Raw genomic sequence first — 16,789 nt, forward strand, 5'->3', positions numbered from 1 at the left:
ACTGCTGAGAGCCCTCTATACGAAAAGGGATTTCGTTACTGCCGATTGCCGAAATGTTTAAATCTGGATGCCTTCGAAAAGCTAGCAAAGCTCCTAAAACATCTCCTAAGGCACTGCTACTCAGATTGAGGCTTGTGAACCTGACAATGTTTCTCCTGTGGATCTTTGCAGCCCATGATATTAAAACAGTGTGATTTAATTATGAGCCAGCCAATCTAAGTTATTAACCAAGCAGGATGCTTTTACTATGTTATTAACCAATTGTAATTGATAAAATACTACTACTTGGTCAGTCACTATGCTGTGGGAATAATATTTATATGCACACCACTGAGGTCTGAGTATCAGTGTGCTAAGGCATTTAAATAGCAGGGGGCCAATGTCGCTGAGTGAAACTAGCTCCTGGCTGGGAATCAGGAGATCTGGGTTCTGTCCCTGGCTTGCTGTGTGACCTTTGATAAGTCACTTCACTCTCTGTGTTTCAGTTTCCTCATCTACAAAATGAGGATAAAGATATTTATCTCTTGGTAATGTGGTTTGATTTCTATAGATAAAAATGTTACATTAGAACCAGGGACGGTTACTGAATAAAAGTGATTTACTGTGATTCCTTATACCCAGGAGTGAAGCCCAAAGCCCCCCAAGGATGGTACATCTGGGCCCAGAAAGCAGTAGATTGTTTGCTTACCGGCACAGGTTCCAGAGAATACGTCCCCCACTTGCCACTCATCATACTGCCTCCTTACTGAACAGAGTCCAGTTCAAGGTAACTACTGATTTTGAGATCTCTGTATTGCATTACCCCTAGATACCTATGAGATCACCTCTCTTTCTGCAATGATGACCTCACACTCCACTGGACAAATGAAATTATTGCCCAACAGGAGAAAACTAGTATCTACATGAGACAGACCAAGTCTGCAACTCATCATTAGATGAAATAAGAATGGCCATCACCCTTGCCACATTCAGAAATGCAATGTAGACTCCCATCTCTCTGAGTTAGCTTTCCCAGAATAATCTTCTCACACACAACAGCATTCTCACATTAAACACATTTATCTTTAGAGTTACAAGATGGATGAGTTAATATCTTATATTGGACCCAATTCTGTTAGCGAAGGAGACAAGTTTTCAAGTTACACCGAGCTCTTCTTCAGATCACCTGAAGAATAACTCTGAGTAGCTCGAAAGCTTGTCTATTTCACCAGCAGAAGTTGGTACATTAAAATACCTCATATATATATACCTCATCTATATATATAGCCAAACAATAACTTGAAGCATGGTCCTATTGCCAGGACTGGAAGAGAGAGATTTATATTTATTTATTGTGGAAGGCACTCAGCTATCACAATGAAGGATGACTTTATAAAAATCGAGAGAGAGAGAGAGCGCGAGCAAGGGCACTCCTGATTCTCAGAAGTTCTGAACACTCTCAAGTTTAACTGAAAATCAGATGGGAGTAGCACCTTTGAAAATCAGGATGTATGTTTATAAGGGATACGTACAGTATTGCAATGGTGGTTCTGCTCTCTCCTTCCCTCTATCTCTGATCTCAACAGACCAGCCTGAATTCTGAGATCTAGCCTGAGCTCTAGAAGGTACTTCTAATCATTTTAAGATGTGCAAGGAGAAAGCTTTCTACTTAAAGGGCTAGTGTCCAAATTTAATATAAAACAATTATGAAGACGTATTACAATGGATATACTGAAATTAATGTCAAATACCTGGAGCATTTACTTTGGTTTGTTTAGTGTTGTGAAATTATAAAAGACTAAATAGGTGTGGTTCTGTTATGTTTTTTTTTAAACATACAACAATAACATATCACTCCAAAACATACGTAAGATTAAAGGTCTTATCCAAATTCTTTGAAATTTCCATGACATTTTAAAATATGAACACTCAAACCAAAGTCCCCACATTTTATTATAGAAGGCCATTAATGAATTGGCTTTGTAACATTTTCCTTTGGGTGAAAATATTGTAATTGTTATACCACACTAGCAATAATACAGAAGTGAATGATGATTGAAAAAAGATCCCAAATATACTGCATAGGATAAATAAATCCTAATGCCAATCTGCAATGGAGTTTCATGTACATCTTGTATGTAATACAAATGTTGTATACAACCAGAACCGCTATCTTCTCCAAAAGACTGTCAATATCCATTCTACAAAAATATCACTTACAGTGCTTTATGCAACAATCATTTTAATCTGTACAACTTTCCTTTTATAATATGTGATGCAAGTACTATGTACAAGTTGGGAGAACTGTGGTACACATTTGGATTGATAAGATCCAACAGGGCCAACCAGAAGTTATTTTTGTAAGAATGTTAATACAATGAAATTGTAGTTTACAATATTCAACTTCTAATGTTCATTCATCCCAGGTCTTAACCCAGCTCTAACTGCAAAAATGTAGTGGAGAAGGCTCCGCCAAACAGCTGAAATACTGATTTTGTAAGGTGAAAACTGACTGGACATGGCAATCTTGCAGCATATCAAAGCACTAGTACAGTTTATATTTCTTCAAATGCATGGCCTCGGATTTTACATATTCAATGTATTTTTTCCAATGGGTTACTGCTTTAGGAATTTTACTTTGGTTTTGGTTTCCATGTATTCAAATACAATTTTTTATGACATTTCTTTCTTAGTCAAATATGTGCTTATTATTTTTTCAATGACTGAAATAGTTTTAAGGTGAAATACAGATGTTTTACTTACAGAATAGAATCAGAGTTATATGATAATGAGAATGAAAATGATCATGTATTTATATAGCACTTTCACCCACGGGGACCTGGAAGTGCTTTACAAATATTACTAATAGATTTAAAATCACATTGAAGTACAACCAGCTATGGGGTTGGAACACTGCAATTAATTTACAGTGCGTAGCATCACAACACAACAGTTTAGGTCACAAGTAAAGAACACTGTTTTCTATTAAAATAACAGGGGACTCTTAGCAAGCAAATTGAAATTATCCATGATGGAATGTGGCAAGGACACCTGAGTGAAAGTGAACACCTTTACTTTTATCAAAACAAAATTCTACGGAAGCTTTAATAATCAGGTGGTCCACACCTCAGTTTTAAGTCTCATCTGAAACATAACACCTCCAATGTCACAATGGCAGTATAATGCCATTGGTTTACTCAGAGGGAATAGTGCTATCTAGTGATCACCAATACCACTTCCTGCAACACCCATGGGTATGGATAATGCAAAATGAAATGAAACAAAAGTGTCAGAAACAGTTTATAAAAATGGCACATTTATTGCTACAGAACGGTCATGTACATGACGGCATCGAATAACTACAGATGAGAAACAGGTAATGGCCTACACCAAGCTGTGGGTTTATTTTTTTTTGTTTGTTTTTTGTTTTTTTATGTTCTTGAAGGAACTCCAGCACACAACCTGTTTGGACACTTCTACAAATCAGAAATACACCAAAAACATGAAAAAATCGAGGCACTCAGCCACACATTGAAAACAAGGTGTAACTGTTTATCTTTTTTTAAAAATCTTTTTCCCTTTTTTTTTTTTTTCATTTTTTCCCATTTTTTTGTTTTGTTTTTACTGCTGTAGCTATGTGAACAGTCGCAAAAATTTCCCCGTTGCGACCTACAACTAAAAAAAAAAAAGCTACCATACAGTTTCATCTCAGTAACACATGGTAAAATAACATCTTTTAAATAGTAAAATAAAGTAACAAACTTTTACTCAGAATGATTCCAAAAATCTACAAAGAAGAAATATTTCAGAATCTGACAATTTTTCCCCCATAATATTCATGGTATAAAAGGATTGCTCCTGTGAAAAATAAGCCAAATATATTTTTTATTTTTAAATTTAGGGTTTTTTTCCTACTAGGGTGTACTACAGTCTATTTTATAGCAAAAAGAGCACTAGACAAACGAAGCTTTATAACAAAAAGCCAGGCACTGATACATGGTAAATCTCTGCTGTGTTTTTTTTCTTATCTTCACTTAATTGCATCACAAGTAACAAGAATGAAAAAGGCCACAGTTCATATATTTTCACCATTACATAAGTCTATAATACTTGAAATGAGTATGGTCAAACCAGCACTGCACAAATATGAATCAACTTCAAGTCCCATGAGAAAGAACATGTCTTTAAAAAACAAACAAAACATAAACAAAACAAAAAGATAGGCCCCAAAAGGCCCTGGTGCCCCATGTTGTTGGAATTAATCATATTCCATCTTTTTCCCCCCCCAGTCAACCAGTGGACTAATTTTATTTTTATTTTTTGTGCTTGTGTCCGCCGAAATCTCTTCATTCCTGGCAATATACTGTATAGTTCACTTCTTGACACAGATCAGATTCTGCCTGGTGGATACAAAGATGAAACTTTCCTCTCCCCGACTCCCCATCCTCTCCCACCCGCCCTCCCCCCAAAAATCGGAAGACTGAATCAGTACAAGTTGCATCACTGGTAGGACTGACAGTTGTATAAACGTTAATGTTCCTTGCTGCTACACAGAAGACAAATGGTTAAAAAGTTCTAGATGAACAGATTCCCTATTCAGCATAGTCATAAATTACTTGAATGTGGAGGTGGATCATTTATGAAAAAGCTGCTATTTTAGTTAGTGTTTCTTAAAGAGATTCTAAACCTGGTTTATTACCATGTAATATACAGTCTTCTGCAATCCTAGTTTTAACTAAATATCAACAGCTAAATACCTGTGACAAATCCAGCTTGGGACATTAATTCCTCACTTGGGATGGGAAATAATAAAAAGAAAAAAAACAAACAAACATTACACACTTGCTTGTTCTTTTTCTTTTATTAATCTTGGCATCTCAGTCTATGCAGAATCTGAGTGGAATCGAGATTAAGTCTAGTGTGGATGAAGGTTTAACCTTTCAAAGGTTATTTTATTCCTAAAAGGGAAGTCTACTATAAAATCACCACCTTATTGAGAGATACAGTTCATCAAAGCTGGTGGATAAAAACTGATGCTTCTACTCAATTTGAGTGACAGACAAAAGGTAAAGACAAAAAAATACAAAAAAACCTCCCAACACTCCAATATTTGTTACAAATGTCAATAAGGCAAACATTTATTTTTTGTTCAAGATTTTTTTTTAAGATTAAACATTAATTAATAATAGTTATAAGAAGCAAAGCTCTTAAAATTCTCCATTAGTCAAAGGGCTATTTTCAGGTCCCTAAACATGATGCGTACGTGTATAGATAAAAGTGAATATGATCTGCTGGGTTATTATTTTCCTGCAAAATATATGGTTTGTTCATGGTCATTTCACTCTTCATTCCATAGACAGTATCAATGCTTATGATACTAATAAAGAGAAATCTTAAGGATACCAGTGCTCAAAAGCACAGTTATCATTAACAATGAGTGAGATTAATCTTTATCACACTCATTTTCATATAAACCAGGCCTGTTAAAAGTCCAGCGTTTTTAAAGTAATATCCATTTGTAATTCTGAATTAAACCTTGTGCATGCTGCTCTATTGTGTATACCTAATGGTTTAATCCACCTCCACATTTGAGAAACTTATCAACAAATCAAAGCATTTTAAGTTTTATCACTACTGAACATATTTACAGGTTTCAACACGCACACAGCTAATCAAAATGTTTATGGGTATGTAGAAGGTGATCACATGTTAACTATCATATTTGTTCTTTACGTTTTCAGAAACAAACATAAAATTCAGATTCTTGTATCTCACTATTTCATTTAAATGAGACTTTTTTCAACCACACAGATTGTTTTTAAACAAAAAACTGATACAATGTATTAAAACACATAATAACAAGAGTCTACATGTAAAAATATAACTTTTACATACACAATTTCAAAATAATGATACGTTTGCCATTTGTTGCATAAAATTTACAAATGTATTTTTCATTACTATATAACTGGCAAAACAGGAGAACAGATGGAACATTTAGACCGTTTTGATGGATTTATGGCATTTACTCAGTGCTGATAGGTGGAAAATCTACTTGAACAGGGAGATTTTATTTAAAATACATGCCAGGTTTGTGTGGCTGTAAAAATAGAAACTAGAATTAGAGACAAAAGGATGCTGACAAATACTTAACTAGGAGCACTATCTGTTAATTGTACTGTACACCAAAGTCAATCATTATAAGATTCACTATGGAAGTTGGTTCACTTGTGCCCAGACTTCAAAGCTAGTTGTCTGATGAGTTGCTGTGCCATAGTTTGATCTATGTTACTATTAAATATGTTAAGTAAAAACTTCATTCATACTGGCCAGAGAAATACTGCACTACCCGCCCCCCCTTCCTCAAGAAAGTGCAACTTAATGCTTTAGGACTCATAAGGCTTGTTATAATGTTGCATGATGACTGAATATTGGCATTTTGCAAATGAAGGAGGAGGCAGCAAGTGGTCTACATTTAAGTAATCCACTTGAAAACCAGAAAAGAATGGGAAAAAAAAGTCAATCAAATCTGTCACACTGCTTACAATTTTCCCATTTGATTCCCCCCCCCCACCCCAAAAAAAAAATCTGACCGTGTATTCAGAAACGCCTCACTGCACACTATTTAGGCTACACACATAGGTAACACTTTAATCGGTTTGTTAAATCACAGCCACTTTGATTATGTAATGTTTCTGATGATATAAACATTGGAAGGCACAGTGGTAACATTGTAGCATTCTAACCTTGTACCTCTGAAAATCCCAGAATAGGGTCAACAAGGGCAACATTACGATTCAGACAAACTCATTTTGCCACGTCTCAGTAATGTAGCCTGTAATATCTACACATGATGAGACTTTAAAGTCCTGTGTTCCTAAAAGACTGGAGAAACAACTCTCTACCTACTTATGAATGAGAAGCAACGTCAGGGTCAGCATTTCAGCCTGCACTACCCCTCCAGAGACAGAGTTGGCACTACAGGTTACAATAACAAAACAGGGGAGAGGGACAGAAATAAGACAAAAAAATCCTTATTTACAGTAAAATCTTCTTTTTAAAAAAGTTAATCAGTACTATTTTTTTACAGGAGCAAAAAAGTCTGAAACAAATGAACAAAAGCTTACCATATTCACTAAATTTTTAATATATATTTATATATATATTTATATATGTATATTTGTCATAGGTCTATAAGATCCATCTGTTCCTCCTACCCTAAGGAATGGCTAATGTCATCACTTCAGTTTTCATTAGGACGTTTGCTGGTTTTGTAAATATCTGGGCAGCAAAGCTTCCCTTTTAATATCCAGTAAGTATAAACACTAGCTGTCTAGCACACCAACAAAAACGTTCATTTTTTTTCTTCAGAAGTACACTTTTTCATTATTGCAAGTTTACAATTTTAAATTAAATATTTTTTTCAGACTTACAAATTAATTATATTTTTTTTTCCAAAAGAAGTTTAGGCACAAATGCATTGTCCCACAGTGTGGAGAAGATTGCCATTCAGTCTCTAGGCTGTGCATTTACAGCTCGTAACATACTGCTTTAAACATTCTGAATGATATGTTAAAGAGAGTTGTCCCTCAAGTTGCACTTTTTGTTTTGTTTAATAATCGGGAATGCTGAAATCTCTTGCGTCTGTGATTCTTAACTACTCAGACTTGTCTTATATTACAAAAAAGGGGTTAAGGAGAAGTGTTTATGTGGGATTAAGATAATACAGCTGTTAAGGAAGTGGTCTCTTGTTTAAATGAAGAAATGTGGCAACTTGGACCTGTGAAAGAAATAAAAAAATCAGTCAAGTATTGTTGAACACACATACCTTTATCTTCTTTGAATAAATTATTTGAACATTGTCTTGGATAGTTAAGTGCACTTGCAAGTTGATTAAATGTAAGTAAATTTCATAAGGATAGGCCTAATTCTACTGCTAGTTACACGCATGCAACCCCACCCACCCCCAAACTGGTCGAGTCTACAGAATGACTCTGTATTTGGTGCCTTTTGCAGAATTCCTTGTGTATTCATTGTTCTCTGGTCACTGCTGAACATGAACTTGCCTTTTTACATCTGTCCCATATGATTGGATGCATCTCCCATGCCAGGGTGGGGTCCTGCCAAGGAAAGTGGAGGGGGATCTGAAGACACTTTCTCTTCTTCCCTTCTTTTCAGACATGCTGCTTTAGGGTTCAGATTCCTTTCTATTGAATTGAAGCAAAAGGCCATTTCAAAGATGTTAAGTTTTATACCAAATTGATCTGTTTCCTGAATTTACACCTGACACAATTAATTTATCAGTTACTTCTTATAGACTTCCAGTATACTTTAAAAGCTTTGGAGTGTGTTTAACAACTGAACATCCAATTTTCTTTGCATTTTTTTCATTAAAATATTCCTTTCAAGGTATATGAATTTAGACAGTGGCATTTGTGATATAGGCATGGTCATCTTAGATACTTTTAAGCACTGCAACTCAGTATGTAAACTTTGCAAATACCTTCATGTTTATGCAATGGCCAAGGGGAAGCCAAGCTTAATACCAAATTTGGATCTTTCTAAGTAACTCAGAATGTGAATATTGGAATATCAGGATTGTATGTCAAAGACTCAGCTGCCTTCCTCATTTTATCATTAAAGGCAGGTTTCCAAAAAGATAATTTAAAAAATGAGACAAGGTTGAACTGGAACCCCAGATCCATGCACCCCCAAACACTGCGTTCGTCAACTCAGACTCTGACCTGAATCATGCAAATTGGAGTTGCCTCTGTCATATGCAGAACTGGACCCACTGAAACCCATGACCTTTGAGGTAGAACACCTGGACTGGACGCTAGATGTGAGTGGGCTTGAGCGCATTTTTAGAAAAATGTCTGTATTACCAAGTACGTTACACGGGCCAGGCTAACCTCAAAAGGGTTTATTTTTACATGACTGAAAAGCTAGAGGAATTTTAAAAGATTTGGTAACAGTTTTCAGCAGTTGACAGTTTACAGATTGACTTCCTTACCTTCTTTTAGATAACAGGAAGCATTTTAAAATCAAATTTCTGCATACGGCACATGATGGTGTAACACTGTACATTTTGTTTTGGAAGGATTTTTCAAAGTTAAAAAAATTGGTAATTCTGAATTATTTTTGCCTCCTGGCTCTGGGAATCAGATTTTCCTGTTGTTAATATATTAGTGCTTAGAAGCAACAGGTTTGGAGCAGACAGTGTCAAAGGGTTAATTTACTATTGTTTCATTTCATGTACTCTGACATAGCCTTGCAACTCTGATCAGCCAAAAAAGGAGATGGATGAAAAGCAGACTACTGACTTTACACTTCATGTATTCCAAAACCAAGAGTCCTAAATCTAATGGAAAGCAAAAGGAGAGTTTTTCTAAGTAACGGAGATAATGACTAAAGTGAAGAATTATTCTTGGGCTATTATACATGCCTTTGTGCATAAAAGTTTGTTTTCATCAGCACCTGCCACAGCTTATAGTGATTCTTGAGAACTAACAGAGCTAAATGCTGTTGGGTATATAATCTGTTACAGGAGGAGAGGCTGGCAAACTGACCTCTGACTTGCTGTTCTAAGCTGAGGATGACAGCCACAGCCTGGTGTAGTATCAGGAGTTTGGTTTGGGGCTTGTCACTCTTCAGATGGAGTTGTACCATCCGGCCCAACTCCTTGAAAGCCTCATTAATGTCACGCACGCGTAGGCGCTCACGAGCATTGTTGGCCATTCTCCTTTCCTTCTCTCGCTCTGCCTTCTGCTCTGGTGTAAGGTCTTCATCGTCATTATTGCTAAGAGACAAAAGGAACATGGTATTTTCTAATGGTGTGGAGAAAAAATAATTCAGCCTTTTAAAACAGATTTCATCCTAAATCACGACTGCAGTACATAGGCAGCAATTTTCTGGCTAATTCTAACTTGTATCGCTAATGCCAATAAGCCTCCTCTCCATGTCCAATATATTATTTTGCTGATTATCATATTTAAATCTCTCTATAAAGTTCACTCTGAGTAGAGCTTCTGGGTTTCTACTGAAGCTTTTCCAGCTAAACAAAACAGGATAGAGTGGCCTCTGCTACTAGGAACAAGAGAAAACAGTACATTTCAATAACATGTTTTACAAAGCAGCACCACAGCCAGTATTGTTACATTTGCATGCATGACAAATCCTGGGAACCTATATAATTGACATTTTAACTACAACTCCTTTGAATTTCACAATTGCACTTTGAGTTCACAGTGAACATGTCAATCTTAAATCAAATGAAATTCCAGTCATTTTTTAATATTTGGTATTCTTACGCAAGGAATATAAAAATCATAACTGCAAGGTCTATGCAGCTGAAATTAGATATAACCCTTTGGGTGATGTAAATCCCAGAAGGATGTCTACAGGGGAAAAGAGCCCCTCTGTGCAAGACCAAAAGGAAAGTAATAGAATGTCTTTGCCAAGGAGCTGATGAGTTCATATAACGTGCTAGCTTACTGTCTTGCAACACTAAAAGGTAGGAGCAGAGCAGGATCATGTGAGTGTGATTAGTGGTGAGCATGCAAATTATGCCTCTTTTACTCTACAATTCTGGGGATGGTGCCGGTGGCTACCTATCCCATTCCCTGTTGTGAATGGGTTCCTGGGTCAGATAGAGGCCCCTATCTTCTATCATTGATTAGGGGGCTACTTTATCTGCTTCTATCTAATAACATGTGACATAAAGGGGCTCTCAGGCTGGGAGAACTCAGAAATAATAAACCTCAGCCAGAAGGAAAACACTTGAGAATTTTTTCACTTTGTCTGTTAGGTCATTTTGGAAGGACCAGCCCTTGTCATTTAGATGTGTGTGTGTGTGGGGGGGGGGGGGGGGAGGAGGGTGGTAGAAGGGGGAGTAATGAGAGGGAGAGGATGGACTGGCATACTGCACTTGGTTTGGCAGAGTCTGGGGCCACGTGTGTTAACACTGACGTGGAAACCCACATAAAGCTGGTTTAGAAAGCATAGGATAGAGCCTTATGTTTAATTTCTGCATCATTTTGTGCAATAAATCCTGTTCCTATCCTAAACATAATGACAATGATTTTAAATTGAAAACATATTTTCCAGCGACTAAGTGGCTAATACATATTTTGAATTGATTATGCAAATATATTGATAAGTTTTCAACAGCCCTAACGAAATATGTATTTAGAAGCATAACTAAATAGAAAGAGTAATCTTTTAAAGTTGCAAGATTCTTAAAACAAAAATAACAGCCTACAAAAGCTTCAAAGCACACATTAATATGCATAAATGACAGCCTACTTGTTAAATTAACAAGAACTGAGACGATCACCCTGCAGCATCATAAAGGTGCTTTCGTCTTGCCATATCATACATGGACATGAAAGCACGTCTTATAAATATGATTTTTCCAACACATCAATTATTATGAGAAAACCTCAAGTGTCATACTTTTTATTCTGATCATAATAGATGTGTATGTAATTAATATTTTTAGAAATCAATGAGTGCATGGCTGGGAATAAGTAATTTTCAGTTTGTTTGTTTCAGAGCAAAATGCTTGCTCTGTGCTACTGAACTAGTGTTTTTGGAAGGAAGATGATTAATCTTATTCACAGCCTTCTAATTTTCATACAATGGTGATGTAGGGTATCTACACATTGACGGAGGCAAATTGATTTATCCAGATTGATTGAGCGGAAGTGAAGACCTGCTCAATCGATCCAGAAGTCAATTTAGTAAAACCATCTCCCCAAAAAGCGTAGCGCTGCATCGACGGGTACGCATTTCCTGTCAGCGCAGCAAAGTGGAGACGGCACGCAAAAGAGGATTTAGGAAGTCGACGTAAGTCATGCAAGCTACTCCATGCAGTTTTCGTAACTCCCGTTGACTACCACCAAATTTCCCCGTAAGTATAGACCAGGCCTCAGACAAGTGATGTTTGAAGGAAAAGTGACAGCCTCAAATTGATTTATCTTTTTTTTAAAACCAAACCAGGACAGGACCTGAATATCAACTTCATTGGTATTCTAGGGCTATAAGGTGAAAATCTAATGCTTGACTCCATACACCAGGTCCCAATATAGAACTCAGTCTTGACAGTCCGCTAGATATTACTGTAATAGAAAACGTCTTCTTTATCCTAGTTGCTAGTGCTTACAGCTTCCATGCACATGAGTCACATTCACTAAGAAAATAAGGTCTAAGACGGTAAAATCTTCACTAATACTTTGCAATATTTTACATAGCATGCAGAACATATTTAGCTCCAGTGACAGTACAAGTATAATCATGCATTTCATGGCCATCGATGCCTTCAGGGAAGAAATGTTTGTCTATATAAAGATACCAAGCCTTTTTCAGGACCAGGATGTGATATGAACACCCAGCTTCTCCCAAAAGCTAGATAAAGGGCTAGTGTAAACAGGCTTAGCTCCAGTTAGGCCTATGAAGCTATGTTGATTTACATTAACACAGGATCTGGCCTAACAGATTGATTTAAAAGGTAAGAGACATGAGTACAATACGTTGGACATTGCTAAACTATGGTGCAAATGTGATCTGTTTTTTGAACCATACATAAAAAGTTAAAATAAACATTGTATTCCAATTTTAAGTAGAGGTATGGATGAAAACAATCTGCTAAGCATATTTTAATCTCATAAAAATTATTTATATTGTGGTTAATTTGCTTAGTGTCCAATCTCATGATTTAAAAGGAATTTTAGGAAATCCTGGAGTACAAGTATCTGAAACGATACTGTTAGTACTACCAGAACAAACCTTCAGTTTCCTCTTAGGCTGTGGTTTTACCTGCCAGGAAAAAACTCAAAAGAGTTTCTTCCTGTTCTGTTCACTTCATCAAAATCCAGTAAAGGAATTAAATGAAGCGACACTATTATATACTGTTACCTAGATCTTGACCTAGTAATTGATTTGATATCCTTCTTGTCATCGTCTAGTTTCTTGTCCTCAGAAGATTTTGTGTCCTGGAGGTTTTCGTCTCCCTCGTCATCAGATTTGATTTCAGAGCTACCTGAAGATACACTCTGCCCTTGAAGTCCAGTTGGCATACCTATGGGAAAACACAATGATTTTCTGTTACTAATGTTTAAGCAAGGGTTTGCATGCATTTGCATGTATGTTGCTTATTAACGCCACCTATCATTGGATCTGTGTTCCCGTCTGTTCTTAGAGCCTCATTTGAGCTGACTGGTGCAGAAGGAAGTTTCAAGAATGCAGCTGCTGAAACCATTTTTCAGCACTGGCTTTGAGGCTGAATACCACTTCACAATCTTTTGGAATAGATGGTAATTTCACTGTCTACCAAACATCAGCTAAATTGCAATTAAAATCATAATCATGGAAATCACACATCTCATGTTCTGATTAAGAACCCAAGTGCACATGAGCTATTATACTGAGCTTCTTCCTTGAGCAACGATTTAGCAAGAAATAGTAATAAAAGACTGCCTCCCTATAGCACTTTCCATTCAAGGATCTGAAAGTGCTTTACAGATGCATTACCTGTATCATTCCCATTTTACAGAAGGAAAACTGACACACAGAGAGTCGTGATCTTCACCAGTCTCACACTTTAAGCCAGTGGATTGGCTGTGTAATAAGACCTACAATTCCTTACCCCCAGTTCTTTGCTTTAAACACTAGACAATGTTTCTTCTTGTTAAAAAATTCTTAATATGCCATTCCCATAAAATAATCAAAATACCTTAGCCATGAAGAATGAGTAAGAGCTTGTAAGCCATCATAAAAGAAATTTTGAGTTGTTTCTTCCATACTTTAATTGTAAAATTAGCAGCCTCTAGGAATAAAGATAGACCCTAGATGTACTCTAGGTTCAGTTAATTTCACATGTAATTTGAAACATTACTGCATCTCTATATGGATTAATCTTACAAGATTCACAAAGCATAGCAAATACTGTAATACAATGAAAATCACTTTGGTATTTTTCCTCTAATCCAAGTGAAGTTATTAGGAATTCTGTGTGCAATGGAACCACAGGGTCTTAAGTTTATTCTTTTTGATTTTGCATCCTAAAACATTTTCTACATTTTTCTACTGCTTGAGTTATCTTGGTACCAGAACTTGCTGTCCTGAGCTAAACTGCTTGGATGCTTGTCATTGTGATTATTGGAGCATACTAGATAGGATGTCTGAATTAATCAGAACTATATATCACGTTACTCGTGACTCTCTCCTCCCACTCAAGTTGCACTATGGTCTCATTGTGTATTTGAATGATCATTACTGTGAATCCATGTTCCAACTAGACTCAATTCCAATCACTGTAGCATGTATAATTAAAGTTTCTCAGTGAAAATTTTAATATAAAAATACAAGCATTTAAAACACACACATGGCAGTGTCCTAAAAGTATTCTGGTGTACTTACCCCGGTATGGATCTTGGGGTGGATTTAAATCAGGGGAAGTAGCAGACTGAACTGGCAACTGCGGAACTGGAACCTGATTTGGCACAAGCGAATGGCTGCCACGTAGACCGACACCATCTTCACGATGGGCTCCAACCTGTAAAAAGAAGAGTCACAGAGTTTAATGTGATTTGAAGGTGAATATGGATGTAACAAGTTCCTGAGACAGTGAGGAGAGGCTGAAGAGAACTGAGGACATTTAAAAATAATGTTCCCTGTAGCTTTTTCACTAGAGGGCGCCGATGTACTGTATATCTACATAATATGCAAAACCACTTAACACTCAGGAAGATGCTGTGCAGCACATTTAGTGACAAATATGGCAGAGTAGCTCAGGCAGGTAAAACGTCAAATTGTCTCCCAGGGTGCTGCAGTGAAGCGCACTGATTCCTACCCATCTGTCTTCTATCATGTCCGCCAACAGATCTGACAATTATCTTAATGCCCATATGCTTAATTGTGGGCTTCTCAATTCCCCCATTGCTATCGGAAATCCTGCAGGAATTTAAATTTGGCATTGAACTTTCATTTCAGGGGATAAGATTCTCAAGCCTGCCATTTTTTTTCCATAATGCCAGCTAAGCCTCTGACAGCGGAAGCTACAGCAGTATCTGCAGTATTCGGCACAAATATAATAAAATATCACCTGGCTTTCCAAAACTAGAAATCCATTCCAAATTAATGTTCACTGTATTTCATTAACCATAGAGTTCCAAATCCAAAGGGGCACCATTCCTGCCAACACCATGACTCCGGGTAATATACCAATAAAGGTTTTATTAAACACACCAGTAATGCCATCATCTTAGCTGACAGTGCAGGCACAATGGAAATACATCCATTGTTTTCCATGTTCATTGCTCATTGATGCACTTTATAAGCTAAAATTGTCACAGAATTAAAATACAATGGAAGGTAAGGAAGGACAATTATTTACTTCTAAAGCACAATTCTCAGAAGCTGTGGATAGCACTCTGATTTTAAAGAACCTCTATAGTACAGCATTGGAATTGCAAGGAGCGATCTCTTAAATGTCTTATATGCCAAAAAATGCCTTGAATGGTATAAACCAACACTTCTACGTTCAACAATTTTCATTCTGAATCTTCTCAGGTGCTGATCCTCCTATTAGATAGAAGCATGTCTCCACAGATACATTCTGCATAGAACTCTAAGCGACTCTTCATTCTCAAAAATTATTATCCATGGTTCAGTACTCACGGAGACTAAAAAGACTTAGGAGTGTTTCTATCAGACTTACAAGATAATATAGTATAATTGTTACCAGCAAGGCAAAACCACAATAAGAAATGTAAAAGGGAACCTTTCCAAAGGGGACTCAAGAAAAATGTTTCCTTGCAGACTAAACGCAGATAACCAAAAAGCCAGAATAATATAAGAGATGGAAATGCTCCTCTTTTTGAAACACTTTAATTTTAAAAACATAATAGCTTAAGAGGAGACTTTGGAAAATTAGTACAATTACTAATATATTTGGTTACAAGAAAAAAGAAGGTGGCGTAGATGGAGTCTAGAAGTCTAAAATTCCATCATCATAGGAATAGTCTAGCACATAAGATACGGAAGGTTTCAAGAATCTTAAAGATTCAGGAGAGAAATTTAGTGAGGAACACACTGTGATAAAAAGGGGTCTTAAGAGCAGCTTCTTATTTGTGAAAGAAAAATATTGTAGCTAAACATACTTTTTTTTGGAGATGGATAGAGTTCAGGTTCTGTAAACTGTAGAGGATTTTCTGTGGTAAGTCTGGGGGAGACAAGTGTAGGAATCTGTTTAGTTTCACTCTAGATGATGACACTTACACTTGGAAAACAACAACCTGACTTCTTTTGAGTTACTTGGAAGCGGTTGATACACTTTAGCAGACATGTCATCCCACTCAAAATGTCTACCTCCTTAAGGCCAAATTGTGGTTGACATTAAGACTGTAATAATCTAGGATGGCCAAATTCAAGACACATGATTCTGAGTGTTCATTTTCACTGAGTTCCCAGATGGCATGGCTTTATCAAGAAAAAGGAAAGATGACTGAAAAAAATTCAAAATTTACAGTTTTGATGATTTTATTGAAATCCTGAATTAGGGGGGGGGGGGGGGGATGAAACTGTTGAAAAATATTTAGTGGAAATTACACTTTTTTAAACAGTTCTAATAAAAACTATTAAGAAAAAGCCTCAGACTTCTCTTCTTCAGCTTCACAAAAAAAATTGGAAGTAATAACATGACATTTCTCACAAATAAATGGGAAAGTTTATCTATTTATATTTCTTCTTTTACTGCCCACAAATCTAGCAAGTCTGTTGAGATTAACAAAAACTTGTTGCAGCGAACTGA

The 16,789-nt window shown here is 36.5% G+C and overlaps 1 protein-coding gene across 6 annotated transcripts in view; it reads right to left on the minus strand.

The window, feature by feature from the left end:
• Window positions 1-3,278: 3,278 nt before the first annotated feature.
• The window catches only part of TCF4 (transcription factor 4), a 321,020-nt gene continuing 307,509 nt past the window's right edge, over window positions 3,279-16,789 (minus strand). For 5 of the 6 annotated variants that reach the window (XM_067545435.1, XM_067545433.1, XM_067545434.1 and 2 more), the window contains 5 exons: window positions 14,398-14,533; window positions 12,895-13,057; window positions 9,549-9,778; window positions 8,046-8,186; window positions 3,279-7,759 (listed from right to left, as the gene is read on the minus strand). In XM_067545435.1, the coding sequence (XP_067401536.1) occupies window positions 8,050-8,186; window positions 9,549-9,778; window positions 12,895-13,057; window positions 14,398-14,533 (666 nt within the window). In that variant the 3' untranslated portion in view covers window positions 3,279-7,759; window positions 8,046-8,049. The remainder of the gene's footprint in view (window positions 7,760-8,045; window positions 8,187-9,548; window positions 9,779-12,894; window positions 13,058-14,397; window positions 14,534-16,789) is intronic. The other variant, XM_067545437.1, reaches the window with a different exon arrangement.

This window comes from Emydura macquarii, unplaced genomic scaffold, assembly GCF_026122565.2.
Source record: "Emydura macquarii macquarii isolate MOO-44397 ecotype Brisbane River unplaced genomic scaffold, CSIRO-AGI_Emac_v2 contig_1045, whole genome shotgun sequence".
Lineage (NCBI taxonomy): Eukaryota > Metazoa > Chordata > Testudines > Chelidae > Emydura > Emydura macquarii.